The 22,841-nt window shown below is 42.9% G+C and overlaps 2 protein-coding genes and 1 long non-coding RNA gene across 8 annotated transcripts; 1 reads left to right on the top strand and 2 right to left on the bottom strand.

Moving 5' to 3' along the window:
• Nucleotides 1-4,088: 4,088 nt before the first annotated feature.
• Nucleotides 4,089-11,166, bottom strand: LOC311102446. Its single transcript, XR_014610009.1, has 2 exons — nucleotides 8,949-11,166; nucleotides 4,089-4,311 (listed from the first exon to the last, which is right to left on the bottom strand). It is a non-coding gene; the product is annotated as an uncharacterized lncRNA (long non-coding RNA).
• Nucleotides 11,167-12,641: 1,475 nt separating this feature from the next.
• LOC311102854 (iron-sulfur cluster transfer protein NUBPL-like) lies at nucleotides 12,642-16,942 on the bottom strand. Of its 6 annotated transcripts, none has more exons than XM_084144303.1 (10): nucleotides 16,854-16,942; nucleotides 16,486-16,639; nucleotides 16,267-16,301; nucleotides 15,981-16,071; nucleotides 15,809-15,848; nucleotides 15,586-15,698; nucleotides 15,296-15,471; nucleotides 13,446-13,566; nucleotides 13,187-13,342; nucleotides 12,642-13,100 (listed from the first exon to the last, which is right to left on the bottom strand). In XM_084144303.1, exons 2-10 carry the CDS (start codon nucleotides 16,592-16,594, stop codon nucleotides 13,096-13,098), a joined length of 846 nt encoding a protein of 281 aa, XP_084000429.1. In that variant the 5' UTR covers nucleotides 16,595-16,639; nucleotides 16,854-16,942; the 3' UTR covers nucleotides 12,642-13,095. The 6 variants fall into 6 exon arrangements, with proteins under 6 accessions (XP_084000429.1, XP_084000430.1, XP_084000425.1 ...); XM_084144304.1 differs by having other exon boundaries at nucleotides 15,296-15,475; nucleotides 15,608-15,698; nucleotides 16,495-16,639; XM_084144299.1 differs by having other exon boundaries at nucleotides 13,067-13,342.
• A 63-nt stretch (nucleotides 16,943-17,005) lies between these two features.
• LOC311102856 (D-aminoacyl-tRNA deacylase 2-like) lies at nucleotides 17,006-19,965 on the top strand. The gene is made up of 4 exons (XM_084144305.1): nucleotides 17,006-17,088; nucleotides 17,192-17,319; nucleotides 17,474-17,543; nucleotides 17,704-19,965. The coding sequence occupies exons 1-4, from the start codon at nucleotides 17,016-17,018 to the stop codon at nucleotides 18,027-18,029; spliced, it is 597 nt and encodes a 198-aa protein (XP_084000431.1). The 5' UTR covers nucleotides 17,006-17,015; the 3' UTR covers nucleotides 18,030-19,965.
• The last annotated feature ends 2,876 nt before the right edge of the window (nucleotides 19,966-22,841 follow it).

The raw sequence follows: 22,841 nt of genomic DNA, 5'->3' as shown, positions 1-22,841 counted from the left end.
GGGCCGGACCGGGCTGACGACGCGCACCATAGGCTTGGTGCGGGGAGCAGGAACGGGCCGGACCGGGCTGGCGACGTGCACCACAGGCTTGGTGCGGGGAGCAGGAACGGGCCGGACCGGGCTGGCGACGCGCACCACAGGCTTGGTGCGAGGGACAGGGACAGGCCGGGCCGGACTGGCGACGCGCACCCCTGGCCTGGTGAGGGGAGCAGGAACAGGGCGGACCGGGCTGGCGACGCGCACCACAGGCTTGGTGCGGGGAGCAGGAACGGGCCGGACCGGGCTGGCGACGCGCACCACAGGCTTGGTGCGAGGGGCAGGAACAGGCCGGACCGGGCTGGCGACGCGCACCACTGGCTTGGTGCGAGGGGCAGGTACAGGCACAGGTGGAACAGGCACGGACCGTGCCGGACTGACGACGCGCACCACTGGCTTGGTGCGGGGAGCGGGAACGGGCCGGACCGGGCTGAAGACGCGCACCCCTGGCTTGGTGCGGGGAGCAGGAACGGGCCGGACTGGGCTGACGACGCACACCACTGGCTTGGTGCGGGGAGCAGGAACGGGCCGGACCGGGCTGACGACGCGCACCACTGGCTTGGTGCGGGGAGCAGGAACGGGCCGGACCGGGCTGGCGACGTGCACCACAGGCTTGGTGCGGGGAGCAGGAACGGGCCGGACCGGGCTGGCGACGCGCACCACAGGCTTGGTGCGAGGGACAGGGACAGGCCGGGCCGGACTGGCGACGCGCACCCCTTGCCTGGTGAGGGGAGCAGGAACAGGCCGGACCGGGCTGGCGACGCGCACCACAGGCTTGGTGCGGGGAGCATGAACGGGCCGGACCGGGCTGGCGACGCGCACCACAGGCTTGGTGCGAGGGGCAGGAACAGGCCGGACCGGGCTGGCGACGCGCACCACTGGCTTGGTGCGAGGGGCAGGAACAGGCCGGACCGGGCTGGCGACGCGCACCACAGGCTTGGTGCGGGGAGCAGGAACAGGCCGGACCGTACTGGGAACACACACCACTGGCCTTGTGCGGGGATCAGGAACGGGCCGGACCGGACTGGTAACACACCCCAGTACCTCTCGCCATGCCTCTACACTCTCTTTCCCCCTCATGACCAATGGCCCCCGTAACCTGGTGGCCTCCTCTCCTAGTCCGCAAACTCGCCCTGTAGCTGCATCCAGCAGCCCCGTCGTCCATGCCGTGTGCCCCCCCAAAAAAAATTATTGGGGTTGCCTCTCGCCTGTCCGACGACGGCTCGGTTGGCGCCGCTTCTCCTCTCCTGCCTGGGCATCCTCCCTCATCGCCCTCCAGTAGCGGACGGCCTCCTCCTCCGTGATCTTCCCCCAACCGAGGAGGACATCCACTAGAGTAACCTCCTGTTCCTTACCCGGCGTTTGTTCCTGAACACGCTGCTTGGTCCTGTTTTGGTAGGATCTTCTGTCACGATCGTTATTAGAGGCAGACCAAGGCGCAGCGTGATAGGCGTACATCTTTTAATGAGTACTTTACACAATAACAAAACAACAAAACGATACGTGAAGTCTAAAGGTTCACCAACACAAACCTATACAGAACAAGATCCCACCTTCAACTGTGCAAAGCAGGCTGCCTAAGTATGGTCCCCAATCAGAGACAACGAGCAACAGCTGCCTCTGATCGGGAACCACCCTGGCCAACATAGATCTAAACGATCTAGACAGAAAACAAGGAACAACTAAACATAGGAATTAACACCCTGGCTCAACATTAAAGAGTCCCCAGAGCCAGGGCGTGACAGTTGTAATGCAACAAAATAGGAAAAACGCCAAGGGGGATGAATACTTTTGCAAGACACTGTACGCATAGTCCTAAGCTTTATCTAATTGGGACGATGAGGACTGGAGATTGTTGTTTCATGATATGAATCTGTTTGATAACAAGTTCAAAGACATGTTTTTTTTCTAGGTCACAGCATACAGCAATAGCAGGGCTCTTTATTTGGAATGGCAGGTTTAGTAGCTGATTTTAGAAAGGGAAAGCATCCCCGCCTGCAGAGTGCGAAAAATCCCAATAGTTTTTTTGCTCTTTGTAGATCCATTCTTCTCAAATTTTGGAATGCAGGATGTGGCTTATACAACAATAGAGTTTTATATTTCATTTAGTTGCTGACAGAAGCAGAGGGAACCGTTGGAATGACACCAAACTGTATTCATGGGTTTATTTAACGGAATAAACAAACCGTCTTCTCAATCAGATAATTTCAAAAATAACCATAGGGTAAAACAATTTTTCTAAAAGTTTAGCTCTCGAAAAATACAAATAAATTAACATAACCTCAATCAATAAAATATGTCTGTCTCGTGTAGAATATATATTTTCATTTAAGATGATTTACAGCAATAAATTGATCCTGTCTTCACATACAGCATGAAGAAGACTTATTTTTACATCTTACATATTTTAGCACTTTAATGGAGTGCATAGCAAGTTATGAGGTTATGACATTTTCAAACTCTTTAGACACACACATATTAATTTAATTTTCCTTACACTTTATAAGATTACAATTGAGAATCTGTGTTACGAACACAAGAGACAGAGAGAAATCCCTCACCTAGAGAGAGGGAGATAATTTAAGTCAGCTATGTATCACCTATGTATACTCACTGAATGGATTTCTCCCACTCTCTGTCTCTCCCACAAATACACACACACACACACACACACACACACACACACACACACACACACACACACTCCTTCTATCTGTCATAGAAAGAGATCTGGAGGAAGAACTTGGAAAACGAGGCCATCCTCCACACGTCCTTGTTATCTGTAAAGCACCCAGCCTGTCCTGTGTCTGTAAGAGCCATGACACAGCAATAATTACTGTACACAGGGGTCATCATTTTGGACACTTTGGATTTTTCCTCCTCAGTGCTGGCCTTGTCAGAGACAGAGCAGCCCTGTGGTGGGAGTGTGTCTATGTAGCCTTGAGCTAGCATGTCTGCTGTGCAGTATCTCCCTCATTTTACCTCATTTGCTACAGCCACCTTTCATCTTTCTCAAAGTCTCACTTCTCCTTCTTCGCTTTACACTGTTCCCCTTTCAGGAATACATCTATACTTACTGGAGGGAGATGTTTGTTTTTAGAGTAACTTGTGCTTTTATGATGGACACAACAAATTAAATACTGCCTGATTTTGTTATTTGTTATATGGTTGTTGTAATGATATTTTGGGGATCAACTAGCATTATACTTAAAGTTGATCTAAAGTCAATGGATGGTGGTATGTACAGTATATAGAGTGCATTCGGAAAGTATCCAGACCCCTTTACTTTTTCCACTTTGTTACGTTACAGCCTTTTTCTAAAATTGATTAAATGTTTGTTTTTTCTCTCATCAATCTACACACAATACCCATAATGACAAAGCAAAAACAGGTTTTTAGAAATGTTTGCAAATGTATTAAAAAAATATATAAACAAATATTACATTTACAGAAGTATTCAGACCCTTTGCTATGAGACTCAAAATTGAGTTCAGGTGCATCCTGTTTCCATTGATCATCCTTGAGATTTTTCTATAACTTGATTGGATTCCACCTGTCGTAAATTCAATTGATTGGACATGATTTGGAAAGGCACACACCTGTCTATATAAGGTCCCACAGTTGACAGTGCATGTCAGAGCAAAAACCAAGCCATGAGGTCGAAAGAATTGTCCGTATAGCTCCGAGACAGGATTGTGTCGAGGCACAGATCTAGGGAAGGGTGCCCAAAAAAATTCTGCAGCATTAAAGGTCCTCAAGAACACAGTGGCCTCCATCATTCTTAAATGGAAGAAGTTTGGAACCACCAAGACTCTTCCTAGAGCTGGCCTCCCGGCCAAAGTGAGCAATCGGGGGAGAAGGGCCTTGGTCAGGGAGGTGACCAAGAATCCGATGGTCAATCTGACTGAGCTCTAGAGAGGTCTTCATTATTCGTTTTTTTCTTTTTTCTTTATTTTCTTTTAGCATTTTCCAATTAAGAACATTCAAGACAAATTTGACAACAATATAACAAAGTGACAATAACCTTACAAGACAACAGACAAGAATGTAAATGCAATACAAATTACAAATAATTTATTAGAATACGGTGCAGGCAAAGGGCAGGTCGAGGACAGGCAGAGGTTCGTAATCAGGTCAGAGTCAAGCAGGTACCGGACAGCAGGCAGGCTCAGGGTCAGGGCAGGCAGAGGTTCGCAATCATGTCAGAGTCAGGCAGGTACAGGACGGCAGGCAGGCTCGGGGTCAGGGCAGGCAGAATGGTCAGAACCTGGAAAACTAGGAAATAAACACTTGAGAAACAGGAAAACGGGAAAGCACGCTGGTAAGACCTGACAAGACTAGACAAATTAGCAACAGACAACACAGGTATAAATGCACAGGGGATAATGGGGAAGATGGGCGACACCTGGAGGGGAGTGGAGACAAGCACAAAGACAGGTGAAACAGATCAGGGTGTGACATATACATTAAGTGTGAAACATTACGTGAGGATTATATAGAGATGCAATCAATGTGATGTGAGGGGAGATTCTCCATATAATCAATAAAAGGTTGCCAAATTCTTCCAAGTTATTCCTCAAGCAGTAAGTAATTTTCTCCAGTGGGATACAACTATTAACTTCTGATATCCATATTGCAACTGGCAGGGGGGAATCCAATTTCCATTTCAAGGCAATACATTTCTTAGCAATCGCTAGCAATATTTCTGTTAGCTTTATAGTATGGCTTTGCCTAAGATTGGACTTACTAAAGATACCCAGTAGACAGACCTCCGGGTCTAGAGGGAATTCAGCCCCATGAATTGAGGATATGGTATCGCATACCCCTTGCCAGAAAACGGTGTAGTTTTGAACACTGCTAAGTGGAATGGAGGTGATAGTCCTGACATAAGAGCATTGTAAACACGGGAAATAGTCTTGAACAGTGGTTGGTCTGCATGGCAGAGTTGTTCAATAGGTGACATCTTAGGTAAGTTCCATTGGCCCTTGAGATTCATCCTAATAAAATGTAGTAGTTGTAGGTAACTAAATAAGTCCTTGTTAGGACATAAGAATTCCCTCCTCATAACAATGTTCCAGAAGAGTTATACCCTTATCAGACCATGGTCTAATGTTACTATTCTGGAAAAACATAGGGATCCATCTATTGTTCCATAGAGGGGTTTTAGGGGAAAGAACTCCCTCTCATCTGAACAGCTTGTGCAGTTTGCGCCATGCCAGGACAGAATGTATAATTAAAAGGTTGTCTGTGATAGTTTTTATATATTTCATGTCACATTTGTAAAACAATTCTGCCCCAGTGTCCTCATGTACCTCAAACTCTTCAATGTTCAACCATAAGGGAGAAGGACCATTATCAAACTTCTGAGCCAGAAATCTATACTGCGCAGCCCAGTAATACATTCTGAGATTGCGGAGGTTTAAGCCCCCTTGACCGGGTCAGTTTGTCCAGGCTAACCCTGGGGGTTTTGTCGTGCCAGATAAACCATCTGGTCAGCTTGTCGAGAGAGGAAAAGAATGCTGCGGGTACATGGATGGGCAGAGATTGAAACAAATATAGAAATCTGGGCAGGACATTCCTTTTAATTACATTAATTCTACCCAGTAGAGTGAGAGGCAAGTCCATCCATTTACACAGGTCACCCTCCACCTTTTGCAACAAGCTGGCCAGATTGAGTTTATAGAGGTTGTTCAGGTTACCATCCTCCATTATGACCAAATATGTGAAGCCCTTAGGCGACCATCTAAAATGAAACTTATGCTTGATGGTACGATGGTCAAACACAGACAACGGTAAGATTTCGCTTTTATCAAAATTGAACTTATATCCAGAGAAAGAACTATAATACTGTAATAGGTTCTGTAAGTGAGAGGGAATGTTCTGGGTTCATTAGAAATAAGATAAGGTCGTCTGCAAAAAGTGATAACTTATGGGTATGGGGGCCCAACTCAAAGCCATTGGTAGCAATCCTAGCTTTAGGAGATTTTGTCAAATTTACAAACATGGTGCCTAAACCAAACTTTTCCAAGACGCGAAAGAGATATGGCCATTCGACCCTATCAAAGGCTTTTCGGTGTCGAGGGAGACTGTGACACTAGGTATTTTGTTTTTGTTAGCAAGGTGAATTATATCAAAGAACCTTCTGAGATTATTGGAGGACAATCTATTAATTATGAAGCCAGTCTGATCTGGGTTGACCAACAGGGGTAGACATGACTCCAGTCTCTTAGATAGCATCTTGGTGACCAGTTTACGATCTGTATTAAGGAGAGAGATTGGTCTATAGGAGGCACACTTTAGTGGGTTTTTCCCTTTCTTGTGAATTACTGTAATCACCGCTTGATAGAAAGACTCCGGAAAGCAATTCTTCTCCCTGGCTTTTTTAAGTACCTCCATAAGGACCTCCAACATCTCCTTAAATTCTTTATAGAACTCTGGAGGGAAGCCATCCTCCCCAGGAGATTTATTAGAAGTTAAGGATTTAGTGGCCTCCAACAATTCAGGGACTGAGAACTGTTCACTCAGGCGCTCTCTGTCTTCCTCTGACAGGCATGGGAGGTTGAGACAGGAGAGAAAATAGTTGATTGCTGATAGGTCATTGCTTCATTGGGAAGTATAGAGGTCCTTGTAATATTTCTTAAAAGTATCATTAATTTCAGTAGGGTCAAAAGATGTCTCGTTAGTAAGAGTTTCTATAGCATTAATTGTCCTCTTACTTTCCTCTGCTTTCAGTTGCCATGCCAATACTTTGTGTGCTTTCTCTCCAAGCTCATAGTAAAGCTGTTTTGATTTAGTGATGGATAAGTGTTCAGAGTATTATATTTCAGTTTTTTGTTACCAAAAGCCTGTATAGGTCTTTAGTCGGGCCTCTTTGGTAAGTTTTCTCTAGCTCAGAGATTTCAGCTTCAAGGACATTCAGTTTGGCACCGTGTTTTCTCTTCAACCCTTTAGTATAGGCATTGATTTGTCCCTTCAAATAGGCTTTCAATGCGTCCCAAAGAATGAAACTGTCAGGAGCGGAGGGGTTGTTTGTCAAAGTAAAAATATTGATCTGCTCTTTAATGACTGCACAAAATTCAGGTTCCTTCAAGAGTGTCGAATTTAGTCTCCATCTACACTACCGGTCAAAAGCTTGGGATGAGTCGGATGGCAGAGTGAAGGAAAAGCAGCCAACGAGTGCTCAGCATATGTGGGAACCCCTTCAAGACTGTTAGAAAAGCATTCCAGGTGAAGCTGGTTGAGAGAATGCCAAGAGTGTGCAAAGTTGTCATCAAGGCAAAGGGTGGCTATTTGAAGAATCTCAAATATAACATATAGACATGGGGCGGCGCACAATTGGCCCAGCGTCGTCCAGGGTAGGGGAGGGAATGGCCGGCAGGGATGTAGCTCAGTTGATAGAGCATGGCGTTTGCAACGCCAGGGTTGTGGGTTCGATTCCCACGGGGGGCCAGTATAAAAATAATAATATATGTATTCACTAACTGTAAGTCGCTCTGGATAAGAGCGTCTGCTAAATGACTAAAATGTAAATGTAAATATATTTTGATTTGTTTAACACTATTTTGGTTACTACATGATTCCATATGTGTTATTTCATAGTTTTGATGTCTTCACTATTATTCTACAATGTAGAAAATAGTTAAAATAAAGAAAAACCCTTGAATGAGTAGGTGTTCTAAAACTTTTGACAGGTAGTGTACATGCTTCATTTACCTAGGTATGAATGGAGATTGATAATACCAGAGGAGAATGGTCACTAAGCAATCTGGGGAGATAATCGGTATCTAACAGTCAATGAAACAGTTGGGTTGATAGTAAAAACGTATCTATGTGTGTGTGTTGTGTGGGTGTGAATAAAAAGAGTAGTCCCTGTCCTATGGGTGCATCTGTCTCTAGACGTCTAGTAAATTGAGATCCTTCATGAATGACATGGTGGACTTGGCGGCTTTGGTAAGAGGGGAGGGTCTATCAGAGGACCTATCAAGAGCTGTATCTAAACAAAAATTAAAATCTCCTCCAGCCAGTAGCCATCCTGGTGGTGCTTGAGCAACCTGAGGGAAGACATTCTGAATAAACATATGATCATTTAAGTTAGGCGCATAAATATTCAAAAGGGTCCAAGACTCCGAATACATATGCCCCTGCACCAAAACAAACCTGCCTGAGGGATCAGACATGGTGTTGCTGACACAGAAGGGGATGTGTCTACTTATCAAAATTGCAGTTCCTCTTGCTTTGGAGTTAAAAGAGCACACAAAAACGACCCATTCCCCCTTTTAATTTCTTGTGTTCACTGGCTGTAAGATGTGTTTCTTGTAAAAACACTATGTCAGCCTTTAATCTCTTAAGGTATGTATAGACTATTTTCCTCTTAATCGGGCTGTTAAGACCTTTTATGTTGAATGTGACATATTTTAGTGGATAAAGCATGGGTTGGGTTTCAAATATATAACCGAATGGTAATCCCTCATATGTAAATAGTCAGGCAATGTTTCAACTTTAATTTGAACACTGAAGTGACCTATGTGTCTCATTAGGAAGGAAACGACATTAAACATAGAAAAAAAACTGAAACCCCACCCACCCTGATTGTCGGACTAAAACCACAATCCCAACAATCAAACATGAAAACACTAGTAGAGATATGTTGTTGCTCGCTTTCCATGTTGCTCTCACTAGCTTGACATAAACTAAAACTTACGAGCTCTCTATGTTGAAAACAAACGTTGTAAATAGATATTTATGGCTGAACATTTACTGTCAACAATAAGGGCTGCTTGAGTCTCTTTTCAGGAGAAGAGGAGGAACATAAATGGGGGAAAATGCAATGGGCCTAGGCCTACTAATTTGCTTCACCCAGTGGATATTGACAAAACCAAGATATACTCTCCTGTAAATGTAATAAAACTCACCACGGGAAAACATTTTTTAGTTGAAAATGTCCATGTCAATTGTAGCAACCAAATCGTGGGGTAAACAGATCCAAATTCCAAGTAGACATCCGCAGTTCAGTCCCAGGACAGCACAAACAAGAACAAATCAATAAACTGCGTCATATCCCACAGATGAACCTTCGTGAATCAAACGCGGTTCAGATCTTTGAGAAAAGTGAACACTTCTCCCGGTGTGTCGAAGAGATGGCTTCGGCCATTGTACTGAACTTTCATCCGCGCAGGGTGAATGAGGTAGCCGGTGATGTTCTTCTCCTTCAGTGCTTTGGCGGCTGGTTTGAACTGCTTGTGACGTCTGGCGAGATCCGCGCTCATATCCGGGAAAAGGCTGACCCTTTTGCCATCGATGGTGATGTCCCCTTTGGCGTGGGTTTCGGTGTTGAGGTTCTGTGGGCGCGTTCGATTTCCAGTGGCATGGTGAAGTTGGTAATGCCTAGGACATCAGGTATCCATTGAGTGAAGAAACAGACGGGGTCATGGCCCTCGCTGATCTCCTTCAATCCCACCACACGGATATTGCTATGTCTGCTCAGGTTCTCCATCTGGTCTACCTTGTTTTTGAGATAGGCATTGTCCTTCTGCAGCTGTTTCATAACCTGGTCATGTCGAGTGACGGTATCTTCAACTGTGCTAATGCGCAACTCAGCCTCAGTCGTTCTCTAAAGGAGATCATTCAGGGAGGATTTCAGGTCGTCAATGGAAGAATTGAGTTCAGCCGATTTCTTTGTCAATTTTCAGTGAAAGACCTTTGTTACCATCTTGAATTTCCCGTAGGAGAGTAGCAAGCATGCCGGAAGACTCGGAAGAGGTTGCTGAAACCAAGATTGAACTCTTTGGCCTGAATGCCAAGTGTCACGTCTGGAGGAAACCTGGCACCACCCCTACGGTGAAGCATGGTGGTGGCAGCATCATGCTGTGGGGATGTTTTTCAGAGGCAGGGACTGGGAGACTAGTCAGGATCGAGGGAAAGATGAATGGAGCAAAGTACAGAGAGATCCTTGATGAAAACCTGCTCCAGAGCACTCAGGACCTCAGACTGGGGCAGAGGTTCACCTTCCAACAGGACAACGACCCTAAGCACACAGCCAAGACAACGCAGGATTGGTTTCGGGACAAGTCTCTGAATGTCCTTGAGTTGCCCAGCCAGAGCCCGGACTTGAACCCGATCTAACATCTCTGGAGAGACCTGAAAATAGCTGTGCAGCGACGCTCCCCATCCAACCTGACAGAGCTTGAGAGGATTTGCAGAGAAGAATGGGAGAAACTCCCCAAATACAGGTGTGCCAAGCTTGTGGCGTCATACCCAAGAATATTTGAGGCTGTAATCGCTGCCAAAGGTGCTTCAACAAAGTACTTAGTAAAGGGTCTGAATACTTATGTAAATGTGATATTTCATTTTTTTATATGTAATACATTTGCAATTTTGTCTACAAACCTGTTTTTGCTTTGTTATTATGGGGTATTGTGTATAGATTGATGAGGGGGGGGGGGGAAACAATTTAATCCATTTTAGAATAAGGCTGTACCGTAACAAAATGTGGAAAAGTAAAGGGGTCTGAATACTTTCCGAATGCACTGTATGTATGGGATTAAAGACAATATCATGTTGATCCGTGTCCCTAAAAATGAAGGTCAGTTTGAGGTGAAATAAGTGTACAGAACTAAAAACAGGACTTGGATGGAAATAAAATAGACCACAATACTGTTCAGTTATTTAAACAGAACCACAAATAGATGGCTGAGTTAGTGGGCCTTCCTCTTTACTGTGGACCATCTGAGCAGAAGTGCATCCCATCAACACCAAGTCTCAACCCCAGCCAGTGGTGTAAAGTACTTAACAAAAAATACTTTAAAGTACTACTTAAGTCGTTTTTGGGGGTTATCTGTACTTTACTATTTATATTTTTGACAACTTGACTTACTTCCTTCACGACATTCCTGAAGAAAGTAATGTACTTTTCACTGCATACATTTTCCTTGACACCCAAAAGTAGTTGTTACATTTTGAATGCTTAGCAGGACAGGAAAATGGTGCAATTCACACTTATCAAGAGAACATTCCTGGTCATCCCTGTGCCTCTGATCTGGCAGACTCACTAAACACACATGCTCCATTTGTAAATTATATCTGAGTGTTGTAGTGTGCCCCTGGCTATACGTAAATAAATAAAAATAAGAAAATGGTGCCGTCTGGTTTGCTTAATACTGTATACTTTTGATACTTAAGTCTATTTTAGCAATTACATTTACTTTTGATACTTAAGTATATTTAAAACCAAATACTTTAACTGTTACTCAAGTAGTATTTTACTAGGTGACATTCACTTTTACTTTCTGTTAAGGTACCTTTACTTTTACTCAAGTATGACAATTGGGTACTTTTTCCAACACTGGGCCTCAGACCACAGATGGAGCTGCTGAAAGACTCAATAACTAGTCTGAAGGGGTTTGGTATGACCTCTCAGGTTGCGTTCATAGGCAGCCCAATTCTGATATTTTTTTTCCACTAATTTTGACCAATCACATCAGATCTTATCACATCAGCTCTTTCCACATCAGATCTTTTTCAGAGCTGATCTGATTGGTCAAAATACCAATTAGTGAAAAAAATATCAGAATTGAGTTGGTTATATAAACGCAGTCATATTCTGTTCCTCCAATATAGAACAGCATGCAAATGAATAACCACAGCTACACAGGAACAGTACAGTAGTAAATGTTCAACGCTCATTGACCTGATAAGACACTGAGCTGTCTGGCTTGGTTTTCATGGCAGTTGGTTTGGTTGAAAGCGAAACAGCTGTGGTTGTTAGATGAGTCTAGGGAGTGACAGAAATATGCAGGAAGTATTCCTGTTTGCACAAGTCACAGAGTGCTCATCCCACTCAGGCTGAGGAAATAAATATGACTCAGGGGTAGACATAACATAGTACATGTAAATCGAAGAAACTCCAATTAGTATGATATGTTACGTTTCGTATGGTATGTATTAATTTGTGGATGTCCATAATCCATTTTGTATATGTTCCGAATTACAATTAGTATGATATGTTATTAATGGCAATTCGTACAAAATGTTACAAATTAGCAAAACAAGATGTGTTATGAATTGTTGTGGCTAATGTTAGTTAGGTGACACGGTTAGGGTTAGCTAACATTCTAATTCATTTCAAAGTAGCTAAAAAGTAGTAAGTAGTTGCTAAATAGCTAAAATCGTACATGATGAGATTCGAACATGTAATCTTTGGGTTGCTAGATGTTCACGTTATACGCCTGACCAGCCACCCTACTTTAGTTTTTGCCTTAAGTAACCTTCTGTCATATGTAACCATACCAAATGTAACATTTCACACTAATTGGAGTGTCCCGGATTTCTGTTTACTGTGTTACATCTAGTCTGAGACCAGGCTGATATGACTGGTGGTGGGAAAGTGGGATGTTTGATTGGATATGCAGTGCCACCTGATGTTTATAGAGAGTAACTGCAACTCTTATAGGCTTCAAGTCAAGTGGGCAATCCAACAGTAGGTTGTTTATTTTCATCTCTGACTTGGTAACATGTTGCATTTCATGAAGATGGAAGATTGTGTAAATATTGTAAACAAAGAAAAAAGCACAACTCTCCAGGCATCACCTCAGATAGAAAAAACTACATATAATCAAAGCATTCCTTTATTTTCACCCTATGCTTTTAGGGCATAAATAACAATCAATGAGTTTACTGTACATTGTAGTGTCAAGGCTTAAATTAAAACTTGTTGTATTTGAACATCAGACTGAACACTAAATCTATATATTGAATACTCACCGGTTTGAAGAGACAGATTGCTACTGAAACTGAACATAATGTTATCACTGTCACTACAATGAAAGTCCAATATACTATACATCATTCCATAGAGTAAGTATGTCATATATATCAATGTAACCGGATCAGATATCATGGATTTCTGCGGACTCTGCGGCAACAGTGGGGGATAGGGAGAAGAGCAGTGTTCTGGTCCATTTTCTGTAGATTACTAGTTGTCCTACACAGTAGTTGGCAGTCACTCAACCAAAGCGTTCTTCTAGACGCTGGACCACGGCAGTTGCCACTTTTCTGTAGGCCTCAGCCTAAAACAATACCCATAGGCAGACATATATGAAACAAACCCAGGTAGAAAACTAACATGGCAAACTCTCAAAAGTGTAAAACGTACACAATGTTATGGTGACGAATACACAGTCTGACTCCCAACATTGCCAATGTTTGTCTTGACTATCTATTGTTCCCTCAGGCCTATCAGGCGAGGACACCACCACAGGCTGGCCCCTGTCTGACATCTCTCTGATGCTCAGGTGTAGAGGAATGTCTCCTAGACAGAGGAGGGAGAAGACATCAGTCAACACTATTATCTTTCTATGAGATTGAGAGAAATGATTAACTCTGTAATTACATATGTTTGAAATGGGTCTTACCCAATACTTGTACTCCCAGAGTGTCAGCAAGTGACCTTGCTCCGTCTGCCCCAAAGATGTGGGTCTGGTGGTTACACTTGGGGCACTGAAACACGCTAATATTCTGGACTATGCCCAGGACCTATGAGATGTGACATATACAGTGGGGGAAAAAAAGTATTTAGTCAGCCACCAATTGTGCAAGTTCTCCCACTTAAAAAGATGAGAGAGGCCTGTAATTTTCATCATAGGTACACGTCAACTATGACAGACAAAATAAAATAAAAAAATCCAGAAAATCACATTGTAGGATTTTTTATGAATTTATTTGCAAATTATGGTGGAAAATAAGTATTTGGTCAATAACAAAAGTTTATCAATACTTTGTTATATACCCTTTGTTGGCAATGACACAGGTCAAACGTTTTCTGTAAGTCTTCACAAGGTTTTCACACACTGTTGCTGGTATTTTGGCCCATTCCTCCATGCAGATCTCCTCTAGAGCAGTGATGTTTTGGGGCTGTCGCTGGGCAACACGGACTTTCAACTCCCTTCAAAGATTTTCTATGGGGTTGAGATCTGGAGACTGGCTAGGCCACTCCAGGACCTTGAAATGCTTCTTACGAAGCCACTCCTTCGTTGCCCAGGCGGTGTGTTTGGGATCATTGTCATGCTGAAAGACCCAGCCACGTTTAATCTTCAATGCCCTTGCTGATGGAAGGAGGTTTTCACTCAAAATCTCACAATACATGGCCCCATTCATTCTTTCCTTTACACGGATCAGTCGTCCTGGTCCCTTTGCAGAAAAACTGCCCCAAAGCATGATGTTTCCACCCCCATGCTTCACAGTAGGTATGGTGTTCTTTGGATGCAACTCAGCATTCTTTGTCCTCCAAACACGACGAGTTGAGTTTTTACCAAAAAGTTATATTTTGGTTTCATCTGACCATATGACATTCTCCCAATCCTCTTCTGGATCATCCAAATGCACTCTAGCAAACTTCAGACGGGCCTGGACATGTACTGTCTTAAGCAGGGGGACACGTCTGGCACTGCAGGATTTGAGTCTCTGGCGGCGTAGTGTGTTACTGATGGTAGGCTTTGTTACTTTGGTCCCAGCTCTCTGCAGGTCATTCACTAGGTCCCCCCGTGTGGTTCTGGGATTTTTGCTCACTGTTCTTGTGATCATTTTGACCCCACGGGGTGAGATCTTGCGTGGAGCCCCAGATCGAGGGAGATTATCAGTGGTCTTGTATGTCTTCCATTTTCTAATAATTGCTCCCACAGTTGATTTCTTCAAACCAAGCTGCTTACCTATTGCAGATTCAGTCTTCCCAGCCTGGTGCAGGTCTACAATTTTGTTTCTGGTGTCCTTTGACAGCTCTTTGGTCTTGGCCATAGTGGAGTTTGGAGTGTGACTGTTTGAGGTTGTGGACAGGTGTCTTTTATACTGATAACAAGTTCAAACAGGTGCCATTAATACAGGTAACGAGTGGAGGACAGAGGAGCCTCTTAAAGAAGAAGTTACAGGTCTGTGAGAGCCAGAAATCTTGCTTGTTTGTAGGTGACCAAATACTTATTTTCCACCATAATTTGCAAATAAATTCATTAAAAATCCTACAATGTGATTTTCTGGAGAAAAAATGTCTCAATTTGTCTGTCATAGTTGACGTGTACCTATGATGAAAATTACAGGCCTCTCTCATCTTTTTAAGTGGGAGAACTTGGACAATTGGTGGCTGACTAAATACTTTTTTTCCCCACTGTACGTTTATTTTGTCCTTACCAAGGTCATTCGAAAATAATTTAAGACATTTTTCATAATTATGCAGAGTTGATATAAAGTGGCATTTTGCATCCAATGCTCTTACCGGTACATTGACTTTTTTGAACATTTCTGCTTCTCTGCGTGCATCCAGCAAGGCAATATCCTGAGGAGTGGACACAATCACTGCTCCTGCTATTGGGATGTTCTGAGTGATTGATAACTGAACATCTCCAGTTCCAGGTGGCATGTCAATAACCAGGTAGTCCAGCGGTCCCCAATCTACCTGCATAAGAAGAAAAAAATGAATGGCACAGCATACTACAATATCTAGTAGCTATTACACTGATATAGTATCTCTAGTATAAAAACTAATAAAGGGTAAGGTTACTGTACATGAATGATCATTCTCCTCCACCTGTCTAAGTAGCTTCTCTATAGCCGACATCACCATCATGCCCCTCCAGTAAATGGGTGCTACGTCCTCTACCAGAAACCCCATGGAGATACTGAGGACAGAAGGATGACAGCGATGGAGAGGACAGTCAATGACTCAATTCATTATTTGGTTGCTTAGCTCCCTCCCCCATCACTTGCAATTGTAGATAAATATACTCACCAAGGAATCCCAAAATTCATAAGCGGTCTCATGAGGTTGTCTGAAAGCACAAATTAAGTAAACACCACACAACTTTGTAGGTAATCTTTTCAATGTGATCTCTATAATGAATGGACAAAGCTAATACATCACTGTTATTCCTCAAGCTAGACTACATGCAGAAGTCTCCTACTGTCAGTTAGTTCTGGGTTCCCCATCAGGTTCATCAGCTTAGGCACTGAGGGACCGTAAACATCAGCATCTAAGATGCCCACTGTTTTACTCTGTGTGCAGAAAAGATACATGAAGAGCAACTGAGTGAACAATGGGTAGTACAGCAGTAGTAAAACAGAGAGAGAGCAAGATTGTCATGAGAGAGAGCAAGATTGTCATGGTTCTGCATTCCCATTTGGGCAGAAATTAGTATGCAACAGTAATAACAAAATGTGCAAATGAATAATCATGCATGCATTCCTTACTGGATCATTAGCTGTGAGTCCATGGGCCAAATTCACTGTTGAGGGGAGGAAATGCAAAAGTATTAGGTAAGCAAATGATTACACTGTATATAAATATATAGTACATGAAGTACAAAAAGATCAGACCAAACCACTGTCTGTTGAAATGTTTTCAAATTGTAGCCTACACATTTGTGTAAATGTTTAATGAATGAGCAGCACAGAGAGCCCAATAAGAACCTGCTTTACTTGCAGTGGTTGATTTCCCAACACCCCCCTTCCCTGAGGCCACCACAATAACTTCTTTCACTCCAGCAATGGGCTTTTGTTTGGGCAAGCTGCGTGCCATATGCTGCTTTTGTCTCTCCTACAACGCCCTCTCAGGACCTGAGGTCTGGGGAATATAGAGACACCATCATGGAATGAGCAACTGAGTTTCACATTATGTAACTTATACAGATAAGTTACACAAACAGGCAACATTATTGGCCTCAATGGCTTGCTATGATTACTGATCAGCTAGCTTTGTAAACAGTAAACCAGAGTGAACTTGCTAGCTTGTATCAAGCTAGTTGTAAACAATTTGAGCAATAGAGCTGGAATCTTACCTTATGAAAACGTATGAAATATTTGCAGCGTAGTGGTGCATGTTGAATATGTCTCCTGGTCCGTAACAATGTAGGTTTATTTAAGTTAGCGGTTGTTAACTTTAATAAATGTGAGAGTTTACTGTAGCTTCAGTGAGCCATCTTGTGTTATTGCCCAAGTGAATGTCGATGTTTGATGACGTTTTCATCGCGTCAGGAGGAGCCTGCCTCACCCGGAAGCGAGTGTCAAAAACAGGTACGTTTTCCACGTTTATGTTTCTTCTCTGTTGTTTTGCCTGACTGTCCCTTTTTTTTATTATTATGTAACGATTCCGCTTGTGCTTTATCTTCTGAACCAGGCAGACATCGTTTTAGAATGACTGAAAAGGCAGATTCTCCACAAGCAAGAACTGTTCTTCAGCAGTGTCTCTATGCAAGGCTTCAAGTCAAACCTGCAGATGATCAGTCTGAGGCTGAATGGGTGGAGGTACTACTGAATTATGTTCTACTACATTCTCAAATGCAAATATGGTCTATACTAGTGAGAGTGTATGCTCAGAATAATAATGGCACCTTGCCTAAGATATTTTATTTTATTATTTATAATAATTGGGGGTTTTCATAAGATTTCATGTTTTCAGATTGACAGAGGGATGGTGGTATATATCTGCTTTTTCAAAGGCGCTACAGAGGACATTATCACCAAAATGGGTAGGTCCAGTGCTTTTCCAGTTTTGGACAATCCTGCAATAATGCACCTACCTGGGCTTCGCAAGACTGTCAACAGTAAATGTCACTGTTCTTCAATGAATCGTAAAGCAGTGTTGCTACTGAATGGTTATTAATCACTCTGCTCTACTGTACTCTACAGTGAACACTCTGCTCAACTTGAAGCTGTGTGAGGCTGACTCTGGGAAGTATGTGTCAGTGCTGGAGTTGCCTGGGAGCGTCCTCATCGTGCCTCAGGCTACACTGGGAGGCAAGGCCAAAGGGAAGGGCATGCAGTACCACAATAACATTAGGAAAGAAGAGGGCCTGCAGCTGTATTCTAACTTTGTCTCCCTCTTTGAGAAGGAACTGGCTTTGTCCAGTAAGAGTAGTGAGACTGGAACCATCGTCAAACATGGAACTTATGGGAACAGACAAGTGCTGAAGCTGGATACCAACGGTCCATACACACACCTGATGGAGTTTTGAAACTTCCAATACTAATTACATTTCACAGTAAATTACCAATTGCACTCTTGTCCCTGAAATGGTGGTACTGTATGCATAGATCTGATTAAAGGTGCCAATAGTTTTTATTATAAGGCGTGTGTTTGTATCATGTTATTTAGTTAAATCATACACATTTAATATGATAATGAAATCAAAAGAAAGTCTGAACTCAACTGAAATATTTGTATAGATTGTGAATGGGTTTATGAATGGCATCTTGTGACATCTAGTGGGGATTTATAAGCACTGCACCAGCAACACAAACATGAACACAACATGCAACAGTTTCAAAGATTTAACTGAGTTACAGTTCATATAAGGAAATCAGTCAGTTGAAATTAATTCACTAGGCCCTAATCTGTGGATTTCACATGACTGGGAATACAGATATGCATCTTTTGGTCACAGATACCTTAAAAAAAAGGAAGGGGTGTGGATCAGAAAACCAGTCATTATCTGGTGTGACCACTATTTGCCTGATGCAGTGCGACACATCCCCTTCGCATAGAGTTGATCAGGCTGTTGATTGTGGCCTGTGGAATGTTGTCCCACTCCCCTTCAATGGCTGTTGCTGGATATTGGCAGGAACTGGAACACGCTGTCATTTATTTATTTTGTACTTCAGTTTATTTAGTAAATACTTTCTTAACACTTGTTTTTCTTAAAACTGCATTGTTGGTTAAGGGCTTGGAAGTAAGCATTTTACTGTAAGGTGTATTCGGCGCATGTGACAAATAAAATGTGATTTGATTACGCGTCGATCCAGAGCATCCCAAACATGCTCAATGGATGGTGACATGTCTGGTGAGTATGCAGGCCATGGAAGAACTGGGACGTTTTCAGCTTCCAGGAATTGTGTAAAGATCCTAGCGACATGGGGCCGTGCATTATCATGCTGAAACATTAGGTGATGGCGGCGGATGAATGGCATGACAATGGGCCTCAGGATCTTGTCACAGTATCTCTGTGCAATTGTGTTTGTTGTACGTAGCTTATGCCTGCCCATACCATAAACCCACCGCCACCATGGGGGCACTCTGTTCACAACGTTGACATCAGCAAACCGCTCGCCCACACGGCATCATACATGCTGTCTGCCATCTGCACGGTACAGTTCAAACCGGGATTCATCCGTTTAGAGCACGCTTCTTTAACGTGCCAGTGGCCATCGAAGGTGAGCATTTGCCCACTGAAGTCGGTTACGCTGTCGAACTGCAGTCAGGACAAGACCCTGATGAGGATGACGAGCACGCAGATGAGCTTCCCTGAGACGGTTTCTGACAGTTTGAGCAGAAAATCTTCATTTGTGCAAACCCACAATTTCATCAGCTGTCTGGGTGGCTCGTCTCAGACCATCCCGCAGGTGAAGAAGCCAGATGCGGAGGTCCTGGGCTGGCATGGTTACACGTGGTCTGCGGTTGTGAGGCCGGTTGGACGTACTGCCAAATTCTCTAAAATGACGTTGGAGGCGGCTTATGGTAGAGAAATAAACATTACATTTCTGGCAACAGCTCTGGTGGACATTGTTGCAGTCAGCATGCCAATTGCACGCTCCCTTAAAACTTGAGACATCTGTGGCATTGTGTTGTGTGACAAAGCTGCACATTTTAGAGTGGCCTTTTATTGTCTCCAGCACAAGGTGCACCTGTGTAATAATCATGCTGTTTATTCAGCTTTTTGATACACCACACCTATCAGATGGATGGATTATCTTGGCAAAGGAGAAATGCTCACTAACAGGGATGTAAACAAATTTGTGCACAACATTTGAGAGAAATAAGCTTTTTGTGAAACGTGATGAGGAATTGAAAAATAGTATGGTTGAGAGGGATGAGGCAAAAGGAATGGCAATAAGTCTGGCTGCACAACCGATTGGCAAATGTATTGCAAATTGAGAAATCATGTGACTAAACTGAATAAAAATAAGAAGAAACTACACTATGAAACATTTACATTTACATTTTAGTCATTTAGCAGACACTTATCCAGAGCGACTTACAGTTAGTGAGTGCATAAATTTTGAAACAAAGATAAATGAGATAAAGAATGATAGTAAAAAGCTTTGGAGCACCTTAAATGAAATGTTGGGAAAAAAGGCAAACTCAGCTCCATCATTCATTGAATCAGATGGCTCATTCATCACAAAACCATCTGATATTGCCAACTACTTTAATTATTTTTTCATTGGCAAGATTAGCAAACTTATGCATGACATGCCAGCAACAATTGCTGACACTACACATCCAAGTATATTTGACCAAATTATGAAAGACAAACATTGTAATTTTGAATTCTGTAAAGTGAGTGTGGAAGAGGGGAAAAAACAATTGTTGTCTATCAACAATGTCAAGCCACCGGGCTCTGACAACTTGGATGGAAAATTACTGAGGATAATAGCGGATGATATTGCCACTCCTATTTGCCATATTTTCAATTTAAGCCTACTAGAATGTGTGTCCTCAGGCTTGGAGGGAAGCAAAAGTCATTCCGCTACCTAAAAATAGTAAAGCCCCATTTACTGGCTCAAATAGCCAACCAATTAGCCTGTTAGCAACCCTTAGTAAACTATTGGAAACGATTGTGTTTGACCAGACACAATGCTATTTTACAGTAAACAAATTGACAACAAACTTTCAGCATGCTTATAGTGAAGGACATTCAACAAGCACAGCACTTACACAAATGACTGATGATTGGCTGAGAGAAATTGATGATAAAAAGATTGTGGGGGCTGTTTTGTTAGACTTCAGTGTGGCTTTTGACATTATCAATCGTAGTCTGCTGCTGGAAAAACGTATGTGTTATGGCTTTACTCCACCTGCTATATTGTGGATACAGAGTTACCTGTCTAACAGAACACAGTGGGTGTTCTTTGATGGAAGCCTCTCCAACATAATCCAGGTAGAATCAGGAATTCACCAGGGTAGCTGTCTAGGCCCATTACTTTTTTCAATCTTTACTAATGACATGCCACTGGCTTTGAGTAAAGCCAGAGTGTCTATGTATGCGGATGACTCAACACTATACATGTCAGCTACTACAGCAACTGAAATGACTGCAACACTTAACAAAGAGCTGCAGTTAGTTTCAGAATGGGTGGCAAGGAATAAGTTAGTCTTAAATATTTCTACAACTAAAAGCATTGGATTTGGGACAAATAATTTACTAAAGCCTAAACCTCAACTAAATCTTGTAATAAATCATGTGGAAATTGAGCAAGTTGAGGTGACTAAACTGCTTGGAGTAACCCTGGATTGTAAACTGTCATGATCAAAACATATTGATAAAAAAGTAGCTAAGATGGGGAGAAGTATGTCCATAATAAAGCGCTGCTCTACCTTCTTAACAGCATTATCAACAAGGCAGGTCCTACAGGTCCTAGTTTTGTCACACTTGTACTACTGTGGTCAGGTGCCACAAAAAAGGACTTAGGAAAATTGCAATTGGCTCAGAACAGGGCAGCACGGCTGGCCCTTGGATGTATGCAGAGAGCTAATATTAATAATATGCATGTCGAAGAGATTGACTTCATCACTACTTGTGTTTATGAGAGGTGTTGACATGTTGGGTGCAAACGAGCTGTCTGTTTGAGCTACTGGCGCACAGCTCGGTTACCCATGCATACCCCACAAGACATGCCACCAGAGGTCTCTTCACAGACTATGGGAGGTGCACAGTACTGCATAGAGCCATGACTACATGGAACTCTATTCCACATCAAGTAGCTGATGCAAGTAGTAAAATGAGATTTAAAAAACAGATTAAAAAAAACACCTTATGGAACAGCGGGGACTGTGAAGCAACACAAACATAAGCGCAGACACATGCATACACACACACGATAACATACACACTATACACACACGTACACATGGATTTTGTACTGTAGATACAGTTGAAGTGGGAAGTTTACGTACACCTTAGCCAAATACATTTAAACTCAGTTTTTCACAATTCCTGACATTTAATCCTCGTAAAAAATTCCCTGGCTTAGGTCAGTTAGGATCACCACTTTACTTTAAGAATGTGAAATGTCAGAATAATTGTAGAGAATGATTTATTTCAGCTTTTATTTCTTTCACCACATTCCCAGTGGGTCAGAAGTTTACATACTCAATTAGTATTTGGTAGCATTGCCTTTAAATTGTTTAACTTGGGTCAAACGTGTCAGGTAGCCTTCCACAAGCTTCCCACAATAAGTTGGGTGAATTTTGGCCCATTCCTCCTGACAGAGCTGGTGTAACTGAGTCAGGTTTGTAGGCCTCCTTGCTCGCACATGCTTTTTCAGTTCTGTCCACAAATGTTCTATATGATTGAGGTCAGGGCTTTGTGATGGCCACTCCAATACCTTGACTTTGTTGTCCTTAAGCCATTTTGCCACAACTTTGGAAGTATGCTTGGGGTCATTGTCCATTTGGAAGACCCATTTGCGACCAAGCTTTAACTTCCTGACTGATGTCTTGAGATGTTGCTTCAATATATCCACATAATTTTCCTTCCTCATGATGCCATCTATTTTGTGAAGTGCACCAGTCCCTCCTGCAGCAAAGCACCCACACAGCATGATGCTGCCACCCCCGTGCTTCACGGTTGGGATGGTGTTCTTTGGCTTGCAAGCTTTCCCCTTTTTCCTCCAAACATAACGATGGTCATTATGGCCAAACAGTTCTATTTTTGTTTCATCAGACCAGAGGACATTTGTCCAAAAAGTACGATCTTTGTCCCCATGTGCAGTTGCAAACCGTAGTCTGGCTTTTTTATGGCGGTTTTGGAGCAGTGGCTTCTTCCTTG

This window comes from Coregonus lavaretus (assembly GCF_964263955.1).
Source record: "Coregonus lavaretus genome assembly, chromosome: 27".
Classification (NCBI taxonomy): domain Eukaryota; kingdom Metazoa; phylum Chordata; class Actinopteri; order Salmoniformes; family Salmonidae; genus Coregonus; species Coregonus lavaretus.
The sequence above is the reverse complement of the archived record's forward strand: the minus strand, read 5'-3'. Positions and strand labels throughout refer to the sequence as shown.